The 14899-nt window shown below is 38.4% G+C and overlaps 1 protein-coding gene across 3 annotated transcripts in view; it reads left to right on the top strand.

Moving 5' to 3' along the window:
• LOC117435506 (F-box/LRR-repeat protein 2) overlaps positions 1-14899 on the top strand; it is an 89178-nt gene that overhangs the window by 55588 nt on the left and 18691 nt on the right. For 2 of the 3 annotated variants that reach the window (XM_059012882.1, XM_034058755.3), the window contains exons 5-9: positions 5485-5579; positions 7831-7899; positions 7997-8092; positions 10628-10754; positions 12331-12405. In XM_059012882.1, coding sequence (XP_058868865.1) covers positions 5485-5579; positions 7831-7899; positions 7997-8092; positions 10628-10754; positions 12331-12405 — 462 coding nt within the window. Of the gene's footprint in view, positions 1-3957; positions 4050-5484; positions 5580-7830; positions 7900-7996; positions 8093-10627; positions 10755-12330; positions 12406-14899 lie in introns of all 3 variants that reach the window. The other variant, XM_059012883.1, reaches the window with a different exon arrangement.

The raw sequence follows: 14899 nt of genomic DNA, 5'->3' as shown, positions 1-14899 counted from the left end.
CTGTCTGTATAAAAGCAGTGTTGGAACAGACTGTGTTACTACACCCTCTTAAGCATTATTTGGACAGTATTGTACTGCAGGAAGTAGTATATTGCTCTCATAATGGCGAGAAAAAGGCAATTAACAAAGGAAGACAGACAGACCATTATAACCCTTAAAAGTGTAGGTCTTTCCTTTAGAGAAATTGCAAAGAAAGCCAAGGTGTCAGTGAGTACAGTTTCCTACACCATCAAAAGGCACTTGGAAACTGGAGGAAACTCTGACAGGAAGAGGTCTGGCAGACCCAAAGCCACAAGAGAATCAGAAGACAAGTTTCTGAGAGTCAACAGCTTGCGTGATAGGCGGCTCACAGGACAACAGCTTCAAGCACAGCTTAACACTGGTCGAAGTAAGCAAGTCTCAGTTTCAACTGTGAAGAGAAGACTTCGAGCTGCAGGTTTGACATGTCAAGTGGCAGTAAGAAAGCCATTGCTAAGATGGCAAAATAAGAAAAAGAGGCTTGCCTGGGCCATGAAGCACCGCCAGTGGACTACTGAAGACTGGAAGAAGGTCTTATGGACTGATGAATCAAAATTTGAAATCTTCGGTTCATCACGCAGTATTTTTGTACACCGTCGAGTAGGCGAAATGATGGTTCCTCGGTGTGTGACACCAACTGTCAAACATGGAGGAGGAAGCGTGATGGTCTGGGGCTCTTTGCTGGATCCTGAGTCGGCGACTTGCACAGAGTGAGTGGCACCCTGAACCAAAACTGCTACCACAGCATTTTGCAGTGCTATGCAATACCCTCTGGTATACGCCTCGTTGGTCAGGGGTTCATCCTACAGCAAGATAATGACCCAAAACATACCTCCAGGCTATGTCAGAACTACCTTAGAAGAAAAGAACAAGACGGTAGGCTTCAAATCATGGAATGGCCAGCACAGTCTCCAGACTTAAACCCCATCGAGCTGGTTTGGGTTGAACTGGACAGAAGGGTGAAAGCAAAGCAACCTACAAGTGCAACACATTTGTGGGAACTTCTGCAACAGTGTTGGGAAGAACTTTCCGAACAATATTTGATTTCCATTGTAGAAAGAATGCCACGAGTGTGTTCGGCTGTTATATCTGCAAAAGGTGACTACTTTGAGTCAAAAATTTAGATTAAATTTTGTTAAACAAAATGATTCCATGATTTCTTTTTTATCTCCAATTGTTTATTTGTTCTATGTACATTGAGACATTAAACTGCGTAAATTTCAATAAAAACTGGAAAAATGGAGGTGTTCTAAAACTTTTGACCGGTACAGTGTATATATATATATATATATATATATATATATATATATATATATATATATATATATATATATATATATACAGCTCTGGAAAAAATTAAGAGACCACTGCATAATTATCAGTTTCTCTGGTTTTACTATTTATAGGTATGTGTTTGGGTAAAATGAACATTTTTGTTTTATTCTATAAACTACTGACAACATTTCTCCCAAATTCCAAATAAAAATATTGTCATTTAGAGCATTTATTTGCAGAAAATGACAACTGGTCAAAATAACAAAAAAGATGCAGTGTTGTCAGACCTCGAATAATGCAAAGAAAATAAGTTCATTTTCATTTTTAAACACCACAATACTAATGTTTTAACTTAAGAAGAGTTCAGAAATCAATATTTGGTGGAATAACCCTGATTTTCAAGCACAGCTTTCATGCGTCTTGGCATGCTCTCCACCAGTCTTTCACATTGATGTTGGGTGACTTTATGCCACTCCTGGCGCAAAAATTCTAGCAGCTCGGCTTTGTTTGATGGCTTGTGACCATCCATCTTCCTCTTGATCACATTCCAGAGGTTTTCAATGGGGTTCAGGTCTGGATATTGGGCTGGCCATGACAGGGTCTTGATCTGGTGGTCCTCCATCCACACCTTGATTGACCTGGCTGTGTGGCATGGAGCATTGTCCTGCTGGAAAAACCATTCTTCAGAGTTGGGGAACATTGTCAGAGCAGAAGGAAGCAAGTTTTCTTCCAGGACAACCTTGTACTTGGCTTGATTCATGCCAAATCTGCCCGATTCCAGCCTTGCTGAAGCACCCCCAGATCATCACCGATCCTCCACCACATTTCACAGTGGGTGCGATACACTGTGGCTTGTAGGCCTCTCCAGGTCTCCGTCTAACCAATTAGACGACCAGGTGTTGGGCAAAGCTCAAAATTGGACTCATCTGGGGGTGCTTCAGCAAGGCTGGAATCGGGCAGATTTGTCTTTGTGAAGGATGCATGAATCAAGCCAAGTACAAGGTTGTCCTGGAAGAAAACTTGCTTCCTTCTGCTCTGACAATGTTCCCCAACTCTGAGGATTGGTTTTTCCAGCAGGACAATGCTCCATGACACACAGCCAGGTCAATCAAGGTGTGGATGGAGGACCACCAGATCAAGACCCTGTCATGGCCAGCCCAATCTCCAGACCTGAACCCCACTGAAAACCTCTGGAATGTGATCAAGAGGAAGATGGATGGTCACAAGCCATCAAACAAAGCCGAGCTGCTTGAATTTTTGCGCCAGGAGTGGCATAAAGTCACCCAACATCAATGTGAAAGACTGGTGGAGAGCATGCCAAGACACATGAAAGCTGTGCTTGAAAATCAGTGTTATTTTGACCAGTTGTCATTTTCTGCAAATAAATGCTCTAAATGACAATATTTTTATTTGGAATTTGGGAGAAATGTTGTCAGTAGTTTATAGAATAAAAACACATACCTATAAATAGTAAAACCAGAGAAACTGATAATTTTGCAGTGGTCTCTTAATTTTTTCCAGAGCTGTATATATATATATATATATATATATATATATATATATATATATATATATATATATATATATATATATATATATATATATATATATATATACACAGTGCCTTGCAAAAGTATTCAGACCCCTGACCAATTCTCTCATATTACTGAATTACAAATGTTGAAGTATCTTCAATGTTTATAGTTTCTATTGTATCGGAGTGATTTTGGCCCATTCTTCTTGGCAGATTTGCTCCAGGTTGTTCAGGTTGGTTGGACGACGCTTGTGGACTGCAATTTTCAAATAGTGCCACAGATTCTCAATGGGATTGAGATCAGGACTTTGACTGGGCCACTGTAGGACATTCACCTTTTTGTTCTTGAGCCACTCCAATGTTGCTTTGGCCTTGTGCTTGGGATCATGGTCCTGCTGAAAGGTGAATTTCTTCACAAGCTTCAGTTTTTTTAGCGGACTGAAGCAGGTTCTCTTGCAGTATTTCCCTGTATTTTGCTCCATCCATTCTTCCTTTAATTTTAACAAGATGCCCAGTCTCTGCTGATGAGAAGCATCCCCACAGCATGATGCTGCCACCACCATACTTCACTGTAGGGATGGTGTGTCTTGAGGCATGGGCAGTGTTAGGTTTGCGCCACACATAGCGATTTGAGTTTTGGCCAAAAAGCTCTATCTTGGTCTCATCTGACCACAAAACCTTTTCCCACATCGCAGCTGGGTCACCTCTCATGCTTTCTGGCAAACTCCAGACGTGCTTTCAGATGGTACTTTTTGAGTAACGGCTTCTTTCTTACCACCCTCCCATACAGGCCAGTGTTATGCAGAGCTCTTGATATGGTTGACTGGTGCACCATTACTCCACTCCCAGCCACTGAACTCTGTAGCTTCTTCAAAGTGATTGTTGGCCTCTCTGTGGCTTCTCTCACAAGTCTCCTTCTTGTTTGAGCACTGAGTTTTGAGGGACGGCCTTTTCTTGGCAGTGCCTGGGTGGTGTGATGCAGCTTCCACTTTCTGATTATTGATCCAACTGTGCTCACTGGGATATCCAAACACTTGGATATTATTTTGTACCCTTTCCCTAATCTATGCATTTGTATTACTTTATCTCTAACTTCTGTAGAATGCTCTTTGGTCTTCATTTTCCTTCAGATTCACAGCCTGACCAATGATCCTTCAACAGTGGGGGTTTTTATCCAGAAAATGTGACAGCAACTTTAATGGTTCACAGGTGGAGGCCAATGGTAAGGTAATTGTGTCCTCGTTAGGGCAATTTCTTTCATCGGTGTAAACTGGGAGCTTCCACAGCACAAGGGTTGAATACTTATGCAAGCAAGATATTTCAGTTTTTTATTTTTCTTAAAAATATTTCCCAACATAAAACCAATGTCACCTTACAATAATTGATTTTGAGTTTCAGTGTTTTAAAATAAAATATCAAACAGAACGAAATTTCAATGTACCATTTGTAATTCAGTAATATGAGAGAATTGGTCAGGGGTCTGAATACTTTACTTTTGCAAGGCACTATATATATATATATATATATATATATATATATATATATATATATATATATATATATATATATATATAGTAGCTCTACTAAGGATAGTAGCTCATCAGGTATATAGCCCTAGTTTCTTTATAAATGTAGAGCTCCCAAGTTATAAAATTGTAGTCAAGAGCCCCCTGGTGGGAGACTTTGTAATGAGAAGGTTGTTTCTTAATTGAAATGGCACCAAGTGATGGGAGTCGATAATACATTACTGTATTGAGGGTTCAAAGTCCTAAAGGATTGCATTATGTTTACCTCTGTTTTAGTTAGGTGAATTCTCAGTTGAATTCTGTGCATCTGCTTAGCAGCAGTGTGATTTGACCGGTCTGTCCATAATTGGATTTGAATGAATGGAAGATAGGTTACAAAATAAGAATAATCATGTGATATAATTAAATATTAATGGATACCACTGTACATAAAATCAGCAATTTTAAAAAATCTTCTCACCAATAGCCTAGCCCACGTTTTTGGACGGACATGCTCTTCATGCAATACAAAGACTAAACTATTGCAAATCCAGTTGTTTCTGATGGTTAAGTCCGGTTTTATGATATCCAAAATTTACTTTCTTGTAATTTTTTTAAATTATGAAAAGCAATCAGAAATTAGATTTTTGTTTAAAGATTTTTCAAAATCTGTTTAATTTTTTATTTCAAGATGCACTATAAAACTCTGCTGTAGATTAGAATTAGAGGGCGTTAGTTTCCATTAAATTTCTTTCACGGTTAAAAAACAAATTACAGTATACGTCACATCAACATTTAAAAAAATATATCTGTCATCAAACATTTATGATACACTTAATGGTAAGATATATAGCAGTTGTGAAATATAAACTAATTAATCATTGAAAGCATATCAAAGAATTGAACTAGTTTATTTTCTGTACTTCCATAAATCTTACCATAGATGAAAGATATCTCAAACATGTTCTGTTATGTTAAAAAAAAATCTAGATAAACCACTGTCCAGTTGTGATGGACTTCAGTAATGCTGTGTCCCTATTTTCCCCTGTGCTGTCATAATCAGGCCTGACTCTTATCAAGGTAACCTTGCCAGTGTTTTGGATTCCCTGCTTTGTTTGTGTGTCTCTGCTAGTCTGTCCTCTCTCCCTGCAGGGTCGTGTGGTGGAGAACATCTCAAAGCGGTGTGGAGGGTTCCTGCGGCAGCTCAGTCTCAGGGGGTGTCTCAGTGTGGGGGACGCAGCGATGAGGTGACTAAAGGGCTGCGCTGTGTGGAATGGCAGATAAATCCCCTTTCCACAACACAGGTCCAAAGTCCCCACCTAGCCTGTGTGCATTAAACATAGGCATTTGCATACAATGTATACCTTACATGTGGACCATTATCAGTGCCAAATTTGTAGACCAAATTCACACCTATTTTAGTTTAGTTTTAATGTATGTATGTCTGGGTTTTAATTAAATGATCTAAAGAGTTTTTTGCAGTAGTTTTTATTTATTATTATCAATGAGTTATTTAGCAGATGCTTTTATCCAAAGCAACTTGGAAAGATTAGGGGGGGGTGAACAATGCATCACAACTGCTGCTGCAGAGTAGCTTACAATAGGCCTTTGGTTTTCGGGGCGGAGCAGAAGGAGGTTAAGTGACTTACTCAGGGTCACACAGTGCTGAGCTGGAGTTGAACTGGGAACATCCTGGTAACAAGCCTGTTTCTTTAACCACTGGACCACCGAGCATCCAGGGGTCATTAATGGAGATTAGATAAAGGGGCATTCAGAACAGAAAATAGGAGGCACTTTTTTACACAGAGAATTGTCGGAGTCTGGAACCAACTCCCTAGTAATGTTGTTGAAGCTGACACCCTGGGATCCTTCAAGAAGCTGCTTGATGAGATTCTGGGATCAATAAGCTACTAACGACCAAACGAGCAAGATGGGCCGAATGGCCTCCTCTCATTCAGTAAACTTCTTTTATGTTCTTATGTGTTCATTAATAAATTAAAGGCCCATCTACAGTGTGTTTGAAAAGATATGCTACAGAGTTTTGTTTTATTTTTGTTAGAAAGCTGTATCAGTTACATGTCTGTTTACCATGATTTCATTTTAACATTAAATCCACAATTAGTGAAACAATTTACTTACTGATGCAGCTTATTCAATATGATTACATATAGATCAGGAGATACAGTGGCCCTGAAGTGCAAAACACAAATACAAATAAAAAAATACAAATCGAAAAAAAACACACATACAAATCGAACAATAGAAATAAAACAAATATAGATCAAAAAATACAAATAAACACAAATACAAATAAAAAACACAAATACAATTCAAACACAAATTCAAATAAACACAAATATTAATAAAAAACACAAATACAAATCGAAAAAATGCAAATCGAAAAACAACTACGAATTGAAAAATACAAATCCAAAAAACTGAAAGCACAAAAAAACAAAAGCACGAAACACAAATACAAAAACAAAAAACACAAATACAAAAAGTACACAAACGTGCGAAGATCAGTTTTTATGTCATCAAACTTTGGGTAAATAATATTAGATGTACAGTACTATAAAGTTCATCTTTCGCACAGCCATCATTATTGAAATGTTAAGCAATACCAATGGTGTATATACTAGGGGAAGCTAGAAATTCACAGGCATTGAAGCACTACTTTTTTGAGCTACAAAAAAAGTCACATTTTTTGTCTAACTACAATAGTAGTTTTTAACCGCTATTACTGTATACAAACTCATTTATGGTAAACACACTTACCGTTGCGATACCAATTATAACACTCAGAAATCTACCACGGCCAAACAACTTATAACACTTACTCTTTCAAATAAACTTGTTATGGTTTGGATGTGAGGTTCTTAAGAACGGTATTGTCACTGTTTGCACCCTGGCACCGCTCTGCTAATTTTCATACATTTAAATGAAGTTAGAGCTTTGCAGGATGAATTCAATTTTAAGTACGCCTATTGTAAAAAGAACTACAAGGTGATATTTGGGTTTAAAACATAACAAAAGGCTTGATATATCAACTTAAGATGTAATCCCAGTCTACTTGATGCATTTTGTAATGCAGAATTATCGCAAAATGCAAGAGTCCGAGCTTGTACTTGCATAAAGTTCAGTTAATGTCTGCTTTTACAACATAAAAAATATCCATACCTTTTTTTCCCCTATAATATAATAGGTCAAATTGCTATCATGGAAAAGCTACCAATTTAATTTAAAAAAAAAAAAAGTATTTTTAATGCAGTATTTCTACGGATAAATGAATTACAACAACTACGTCAAATATTGAAGTAGCTTTTAAAAGCCTATTTTTTAAGATCTACAGTTATTTACTGCTTCAGACACAAACGACATGAAATGGTAACAAATGTTTCAAAAGTCTTCTACAGTGCTACAAGAAACATTCTCTATCACACCCAAAATCAAATGTTTTGATGATGTGACAAGGCAGGCTTGCTTTTTGTTTTGCAGGACATTTGCCCAGAACTGCAGAAACATTGAGAATTTAAACCTCAATGGCTGCACAAAGATCACTGACAGGTAAGTGTTGTTTGAATGGAGTGTTTTTGAAGCAGTGGTGGGCTGGGGATCCACAGGAGTCCTAGTAACATCTGTGTATCCATCTCTTTTTTTCCAGCACATGTATTAGCCTTAGCAAATTCTGTTCCAAACTGAAATTTTTGGACTTAACATCGTGTGTGACTCTAACAAACAACTCTTTAAAGGCTGTAAGGTAAGACTTTCCCATCCTCTAGAATATTCATTATTATTATTATTATTATTATTATTATTATTATTATTATTATTATTATTGTAGTAATTATAATCACATTTTTTAAAGATATGTATACAGGGCTAGCTAGTTTCACTGAGACGCATTTTTTTTGTACAGTCAGCACTCATTTATATGCCACTCATCAATCCATCTCTAATTCAGCCGTCGGTTAGCGCTGTAACAGATTGATTCTATTATAAAGTACTGCATATAACCGTCACAAGCACTTTCTGACTCCGTCTGCATTTTTTGTTACACTTGCACTACACTGCTGGTTATTAACTCTGTTATCCATCCAAGAAATGCGCCTGGGTTAAAAACAAGCAGGAAGCGGTGAGAATGCACACGTCAGTAACTACTGAACTGTAGATATCCTACTGATATGTGTGTTTTTTGACGCGTTATTTTACTAGTTTGTTGGTTTTATTTAAAGCTATTCTAAACATTTTTTTGATTTGTTAACTTACTGAACAAAGTTAAAAGTTGCTGTATCATTGCCCATATTGCTCTTGAAAAAGTAAAAGTGCTAGCTGCCAGTACTACTTGTATCATACACTTGCGTTTTATTGTATGATTGTCCTTTTTATATATACAGTACACCCTCGCTATAACGCCCTTCATTAAAACGAACCTTAATTTAAAAAAAAGATAATATTTTAACGTATGTGAGGTCTGTGAAGTGCAGGAGCGCTTGGAGTAGGAGGGGCTGTGTATCAGCCTATGGGCGACAGGCACGGAACACCGTAGCTACTGGTGATTGGCCGTGGAGTGGGACAAGGCGGGACTAAAAACCAGTGAAAGGGGGAGTGTTTGCTGCTGTTGTTGTGAAGCAGAGAGAGAAGCGAATAAACAGAAATAGAATTATGTCAGGTTGATTTGGAATAAAAGCTCAGTTTGGGATTCTTGCATATTCGATTAAGATTTGGTGCACTTTGAAATGATTCATGTCAGATTGATTTTGATTAAAAGTTTAGCTTTGGGATTTTTGCTTTTTGTACTGCATTTTAATTATTTAACGAATAGGATAAAGCAAAGGCAGAATGCTGCATACATGAGATGAACAGGTACATGTAATTCTATTTTTATTCACAATCTCATCTCATTTATTTGCTCCCAACAGTTTATTGTTCATTTTGATTGTCCTTTCACTATAATGAACCCTTCGATATAACAAACAAAAGGCTTGGACCCCAACAGGTTAGTTATAACAAGGATGTACTGTAATGTTTTTCATTACTGTACAGTTCAGTGTTGCAAGCTGTCGGTATAATTCTATTTGAATGTGTTTTTCACTGCTTGTTGAAATACCATTTATATCCTAAAGAGTACAGAACTATAGTGTGAATGTTTGTTGTTTTTCCAGTGCTGTAAGTTAAAGTGCAGTATAAACTGCAGGCATGTTATTGTAAATTAAATTGTTATACAAAACCTGTGTGCTTTTAGTGGTGATTTCTGGGATAATGGTGTTAGAAAACTTTTTTTTTTTCTGGTTCAGCATCTCAATCTAGTGGATGTTTCATAAACCGTCACTAATTTATCAGTCGGGAAACTGATGCGAGGCATTGGATAAACGAGTGCTAACTGTATATCTAGTCCCTTGCTTATCTTTAAAAGGGTAGCACGGGCCATTTCAGATTAGATGACCTCAGTTAGTGACAGACAGGATCCATAACCTCACAACACCCCAAACAGCATGCTGAAAGGAGGGAAGTGTGCCCCCTACTGGTCATTCAGACAACATCGCCACTTCTTGCACCACCTAGAGAGGTGATCACTGACCAGGCCCAGCATACTGTTGCTTATTAAGTCTAAATCAGGAGCACCCTGCTAGTGGGTATCTCTAGCAAACCTCAAAAGATGTCCAGGATAAAAGTGCTATATATACATGTATTACAGGTATAGATCATGACTTTTGGTTTATGGATGATACTGTATAGAAAAACACAAAGGATTTGTATGTAATTCCTAGTTATGAAATTACTTTAGATTCCCCAGCAGATAACACATTAGCTATCAAGTGTTCCCACCAAATGCATACACAGAGTATGTTTTAAGTCTTGTGTAAATCATAGCTAGATAACACTTTTATAACTGTAGAAGGGTTGGGAAGCTAGGGTCACAAAATTTGCAAGTAATAGAAATAGTTGAAGAATATCACAGCCAATTGCAATATGTGTTAAAGAATTGTGTTAGTTTTGTTCAAATTTGAAATACAAATACCAATATGGATTACCTCTCTGTGCCTGGATTGTATGTTTAGAACCGTATTTTAAAGTGTTTGAATGTGGTGAGTGTAATATTGTATTTTACTTCAAGAACTATAAATAATTTCCCACCTTGGTAATTGTAATATCAAAATGGTGAGACTCAGATGGTGAAGCAGGGCAGATTCTGAAGTGTTGGAAGGTTTATGTCTGTTTTTTTTTGTTTTGTTTTGTTTATTTTGTGATTACAAAATCTGGGGGGATAATTGCTATAATTTTTTCACTTCAGTGAGGGCTGCAGAAATCTGGAGCACCTGAACATTTCTTGGTGTGATCAAATGACTAAGGATGGTATTGAAGCTCTGGTGAGAGGATGTGGCGGTCTAAGAGCTTTATTTCTTAGAGGCTGCACACAGGTTGGTGAGGAATACCATTCCTATTTCAGAGCTAATTGCAATCTGTAGACTGTGCTTCATATAGCTCCATGCAGAATGGCTGCAGTGTAACATTCCCATCATCCCTTTGATGAACTTCATAGTTATGAGAACAAAGAGAATATTTGGGGAGGTAGATCACACTTTCTTTTTTTTTTTTTAAATTTAGTCGTTGCCAATTATTTTTATTATTTTCTCTCAATTTGGAATGGCCAATTATTTTATTAAGCTCAGCTCACCGCTACCACCCCTGCGCTGACTCGGGAGGGCGAAGACGAACACACGCTGTTCTCCGAAGCGTGTGCCGTCAGCCGACCGCTTTTTTTCACACTGCGGACTAACCATGCAGCCACCCAAGAGCTACAGCGTCGGAGGACAACGCAGCTCTCGGGCAGCTTACAGGCAAGCCCGCAGGCGCCCGTAGATCACACTTTCGCTCTTAGAATCTGCAGCAACTCTCGCACTCACTGACAATGAGAGCCTGTGTGTTGCTACATTGAATTAAAAAGCCACAAGACCCCTATACACCCGGTGAAAGCATGCCTCCTGATTATGTGATATCTTCTTTGTTTAACACTGAGAACATGGCTGATAAAAATGATGTTAATTTATTTTACAGAAGTCAACATAATACTCTGCTTTTCTTTACAGTACTCTCCAGGGAGTTAATGCTATGTATTTAGTGATTCAGCAACGCAAGTTTGTTTTACATACTTGGTGATTAATAAATAACACACCATATGGCTCTAACATGGCATGTGGTAATTCTTTGATTCCAGTTAAAAATGCTGCATGTGATGTTTGTAAATTCTGTCATAATATTGAGGTTGTTTTAAATGTTTAAACGGTTAACGAAAATAAAAATACTAAACAGCTGTGCAGTTACTTTGCATATTATCTGACCAAACATCCTTTTTTTATGGAGATACTGCATGTGAAGATGTATGTCAGATTTGAAAAAAAATACAAAATATAAAGATGACTATAATACATACTAAATCAAATCTCCTTTTTCATAAAAAAATGTGTATGGTAGTTTTAACAGTCATCTACCCAGTTTAATCTATTAAACTTAGATTTACAGCCTTTTCTAATATAATGTTGTCCTGTAATTCGGCAAATGTTCCCTCCTACGCTTTGTGCTCGGCGTACTGTGGCAGTGTTTTTGCACAGGCACTGTGAGCGCTTTTATTAAACTGACAGCCTGCCACAGGGACACAGTATTAATGACATTTCAGCAGCTCACAAAAAATTATAAATATACTGTATATAATAATACTAATTAAAAAACTGCAGATCCTTTTCTGGAAATTGCCAAAAGAAGTTATCAGAGCAGTCAAGTATTCCTTTAAGTCTCAAAAATGTGGTTTGCATATCTTGGTGTGTGGTTGTCATCCATGGGGAGTCCCCCACACCCAATGAACCCAGCCACTCTCTGCTGCTAGGCCGGGGTGATTGAGCAGGTTGTGGAGGGTGGGAAGATAAAGCAGAAACGGCATCAGTGAAATACTAAATGACATGAACAACTGTTTTGATTTTCTTTACCCCTGGTTTGCAGCTCGATGATGAAGCACTGAAGCACCTTCACAAGCACTGTCCAGAACTCATGACGATCAACATGCAGTCTTGTACAGTAAGCAGCGTTTGGTTTTATTTTGCAGTTAAGCACGGGCATAAGCCTGTGTCTTTTTGGGACTACTTACCTTGGAACTCAAAGAAATGTATGGATCAGCACATTGAGGATGCAAGCTTGCTGGTGGATGACAGATTTTGGAATATGTAATGCACACCCTGTGTATAATGAGCATGCCTGCACAGTGTGGCGGAGTGTCCCGCCCCTATTTATTATTATTTGTATTTTTGTTTGCGGCGCGGGTAAAAGCGCCGCGTCTTTTATTATTATTTAAAAACCCCGTGAGGATGCATGGCTGATCAGCTACTGATTACTTAAATAGCTGACAGTCATGCATCCTTACCAAACGCGTGCAGACTCTGGCCGGGGGATAATAAGATAATTACCAACTAGTTAAATCCCTCGGCCAGAGTATATAAACCTGCAGCTCTCTGCATTTGGGGTTGAGAGTGTAGAGGAGAGTACGGGAGAGCGGAGAGAGGAGAGAAAGCCACATTTGGAAAACAATTGCTAAAACGTGCTGGATTACCCAGCACGTCACTTACTTGTTTGTTTGTTCATTCGTTTGGCCCTCGTGCCCTTTTGTTTTGTGTTTTGTTGGTTTGTTTAATATTTTGTTTGTTAATAAATACGCTGAGTGCTACTGCACTCAGCTTCACCCGCCCATCCACTGTTTGTGATTCAGTTACTTCCTGGTCCGTGACGTCATCACCCTCACCACTGCGAGCCAGACTGCCACAACAGCCTTGGGTTTATATCCCTCCTCTTAGAATAATACACTTCTCTTAGAAAATACCCTTTAAAAAACACCATAGTATACTTTATAAAATACTGTTATCTTAGTATACAGTGGTTTGCAGAAGTATTCACCTCCCCTGCAAAGTTTATACATTTTGTCGAATTAAAAATAATGTATGCACAGTTTTTCAAAAAAACTTTTTTTATTCAAAGCTGTAGTGGTTAAACTGAACACTGTTATATGAGGAGGAGGTTAAATGTCAGCAAAACTTGCAAAGAAAATGTACAAAATGAAATGTACAGGTTGCATAAGTATTCAGCCCCTTAAGTCAGTACTTAGTAGAAGCAATTTGCAGCAATTACTGGTATGAGTTTTTTTGGATAGGTCTCTACTGGCTTTGCACAGTAGGATGGTGAAATTTTTGCCCATTCTTCATGGGAAAATTGCTCCAGTTCTTTTGGGCATCGTCGATGGACTGCAATCTTCAAGTCTTGCCATAAATTTTCGATTGGATTCAAGTCAGGACTTTGACTGGGCCACTCAAGAACATTAATTCTCTTCTTGTTCAACCACTCCAGTGTGGCTTTGACTTTGTGCTTCGAGTCATTGTCCTGCTGAAATGTGAATTTCCTCCCCAGTTTCAGAGTCTTGGCTGACTCAAACAGGTTTTCCTTAAGGATTCGCCTGTACTTTGCACCCTCCATTCACCCCTCTATCCTGACAAGCTTCCCAGTCCCTGCTGAAGAGAAGCATCCCCATAACATGATGCTGCCACCACCATGCTTGACAGTTGGGATGGTGTTGACTGGGTGATGTGCAGTGTTGGGCTTGCGCCAGACGTAATGCTTGGAATTTAGACCGAAAAAGTTCAATTTTTGTCTCGTCTGACCACAAAACCTTTTTTCCACATGTCTGCAGTATCATCTACATGCCTTTTCGCAAACTCCATACATGCTTTAAGATGAGGCTTTTTGAGTAATGGCTTCTTTCTTGCCACCCGTCTGTGCAGGCCAGCTTTGTGTAGGGACCAGCTTATTGTTGATGTGTGAACATTGACTCCCATCTCAGACACAGACCTTTGCAGATCTCTCAAGGTCATTGTTGGCTTCAGAGTGACATCCCGAACCAGTTTCCTGCTTGCCCGGCTGCTCAGTTTGGGATGGTGACCTGATATGGGTAGTGTCTGGGTGGTGTGATGCATCTTCCACTTCTTAATGATGGACTTCACTGTGCTGAGAGGGATAATCAGTGCCTTTGAAATTTTCTTATACCCTTCTCCTGCTCTGTGCCTCTCTACCACTTTATCCATGACTTGTTTCGAAAGCTCCTTGGTCTTCATGGTTGCTTTGTTGGATCACTATGTGAGTTGCAGCTTGAAAGTCTTTATATACCTGTGGGAAATTATCTATAAGTTAAACCACTTTGAGTACACACAGGCTGAGGGGTTGAATACTTATGCAACTGAGATTAATCAGTTTTTTCTCTGTAAATCTTACTTATTTATATTTTTTAACTTTATCAATGTGGAGTAGTTTGTGTAGATTCTACATGTAAAGTCTAATTTGAAAGTGTTGTGGAGTATGCTCAGGTGCCAACAAAATGTGAAAACTTTGCAGGGAGATGAATACTTCTGCAAATCACTGTAATGAGCACCTGTATAACACTTTCAACCTTTATATAACTTGCAGAAGTTCTACCAAAATTAGAAAAATGGGTATGCGTTATTTTTTGCGAATTACGTTATATAGTCTCTTT

The sequence above is a fragment of the Acipenser ruthenus genome, chromosome 3, assembly GCF_902713425.1.
Source record: "Acipenser ruthenus chromosome 3, fAciRut3.2 maternal haplotype, whole genome shotgun sequence".
Taxonomy (NCBI): Eukaryota; Metazoa; Chordata; class Actinopteri; order Acipenseriformes; family Acipenseridae; genus Acipenser; species Acipenser ruthenus.
Note: the sequence above shows the minus strand (reverse complement) of the source record. Positions and strands in the feature narration are given on the sequence as shown.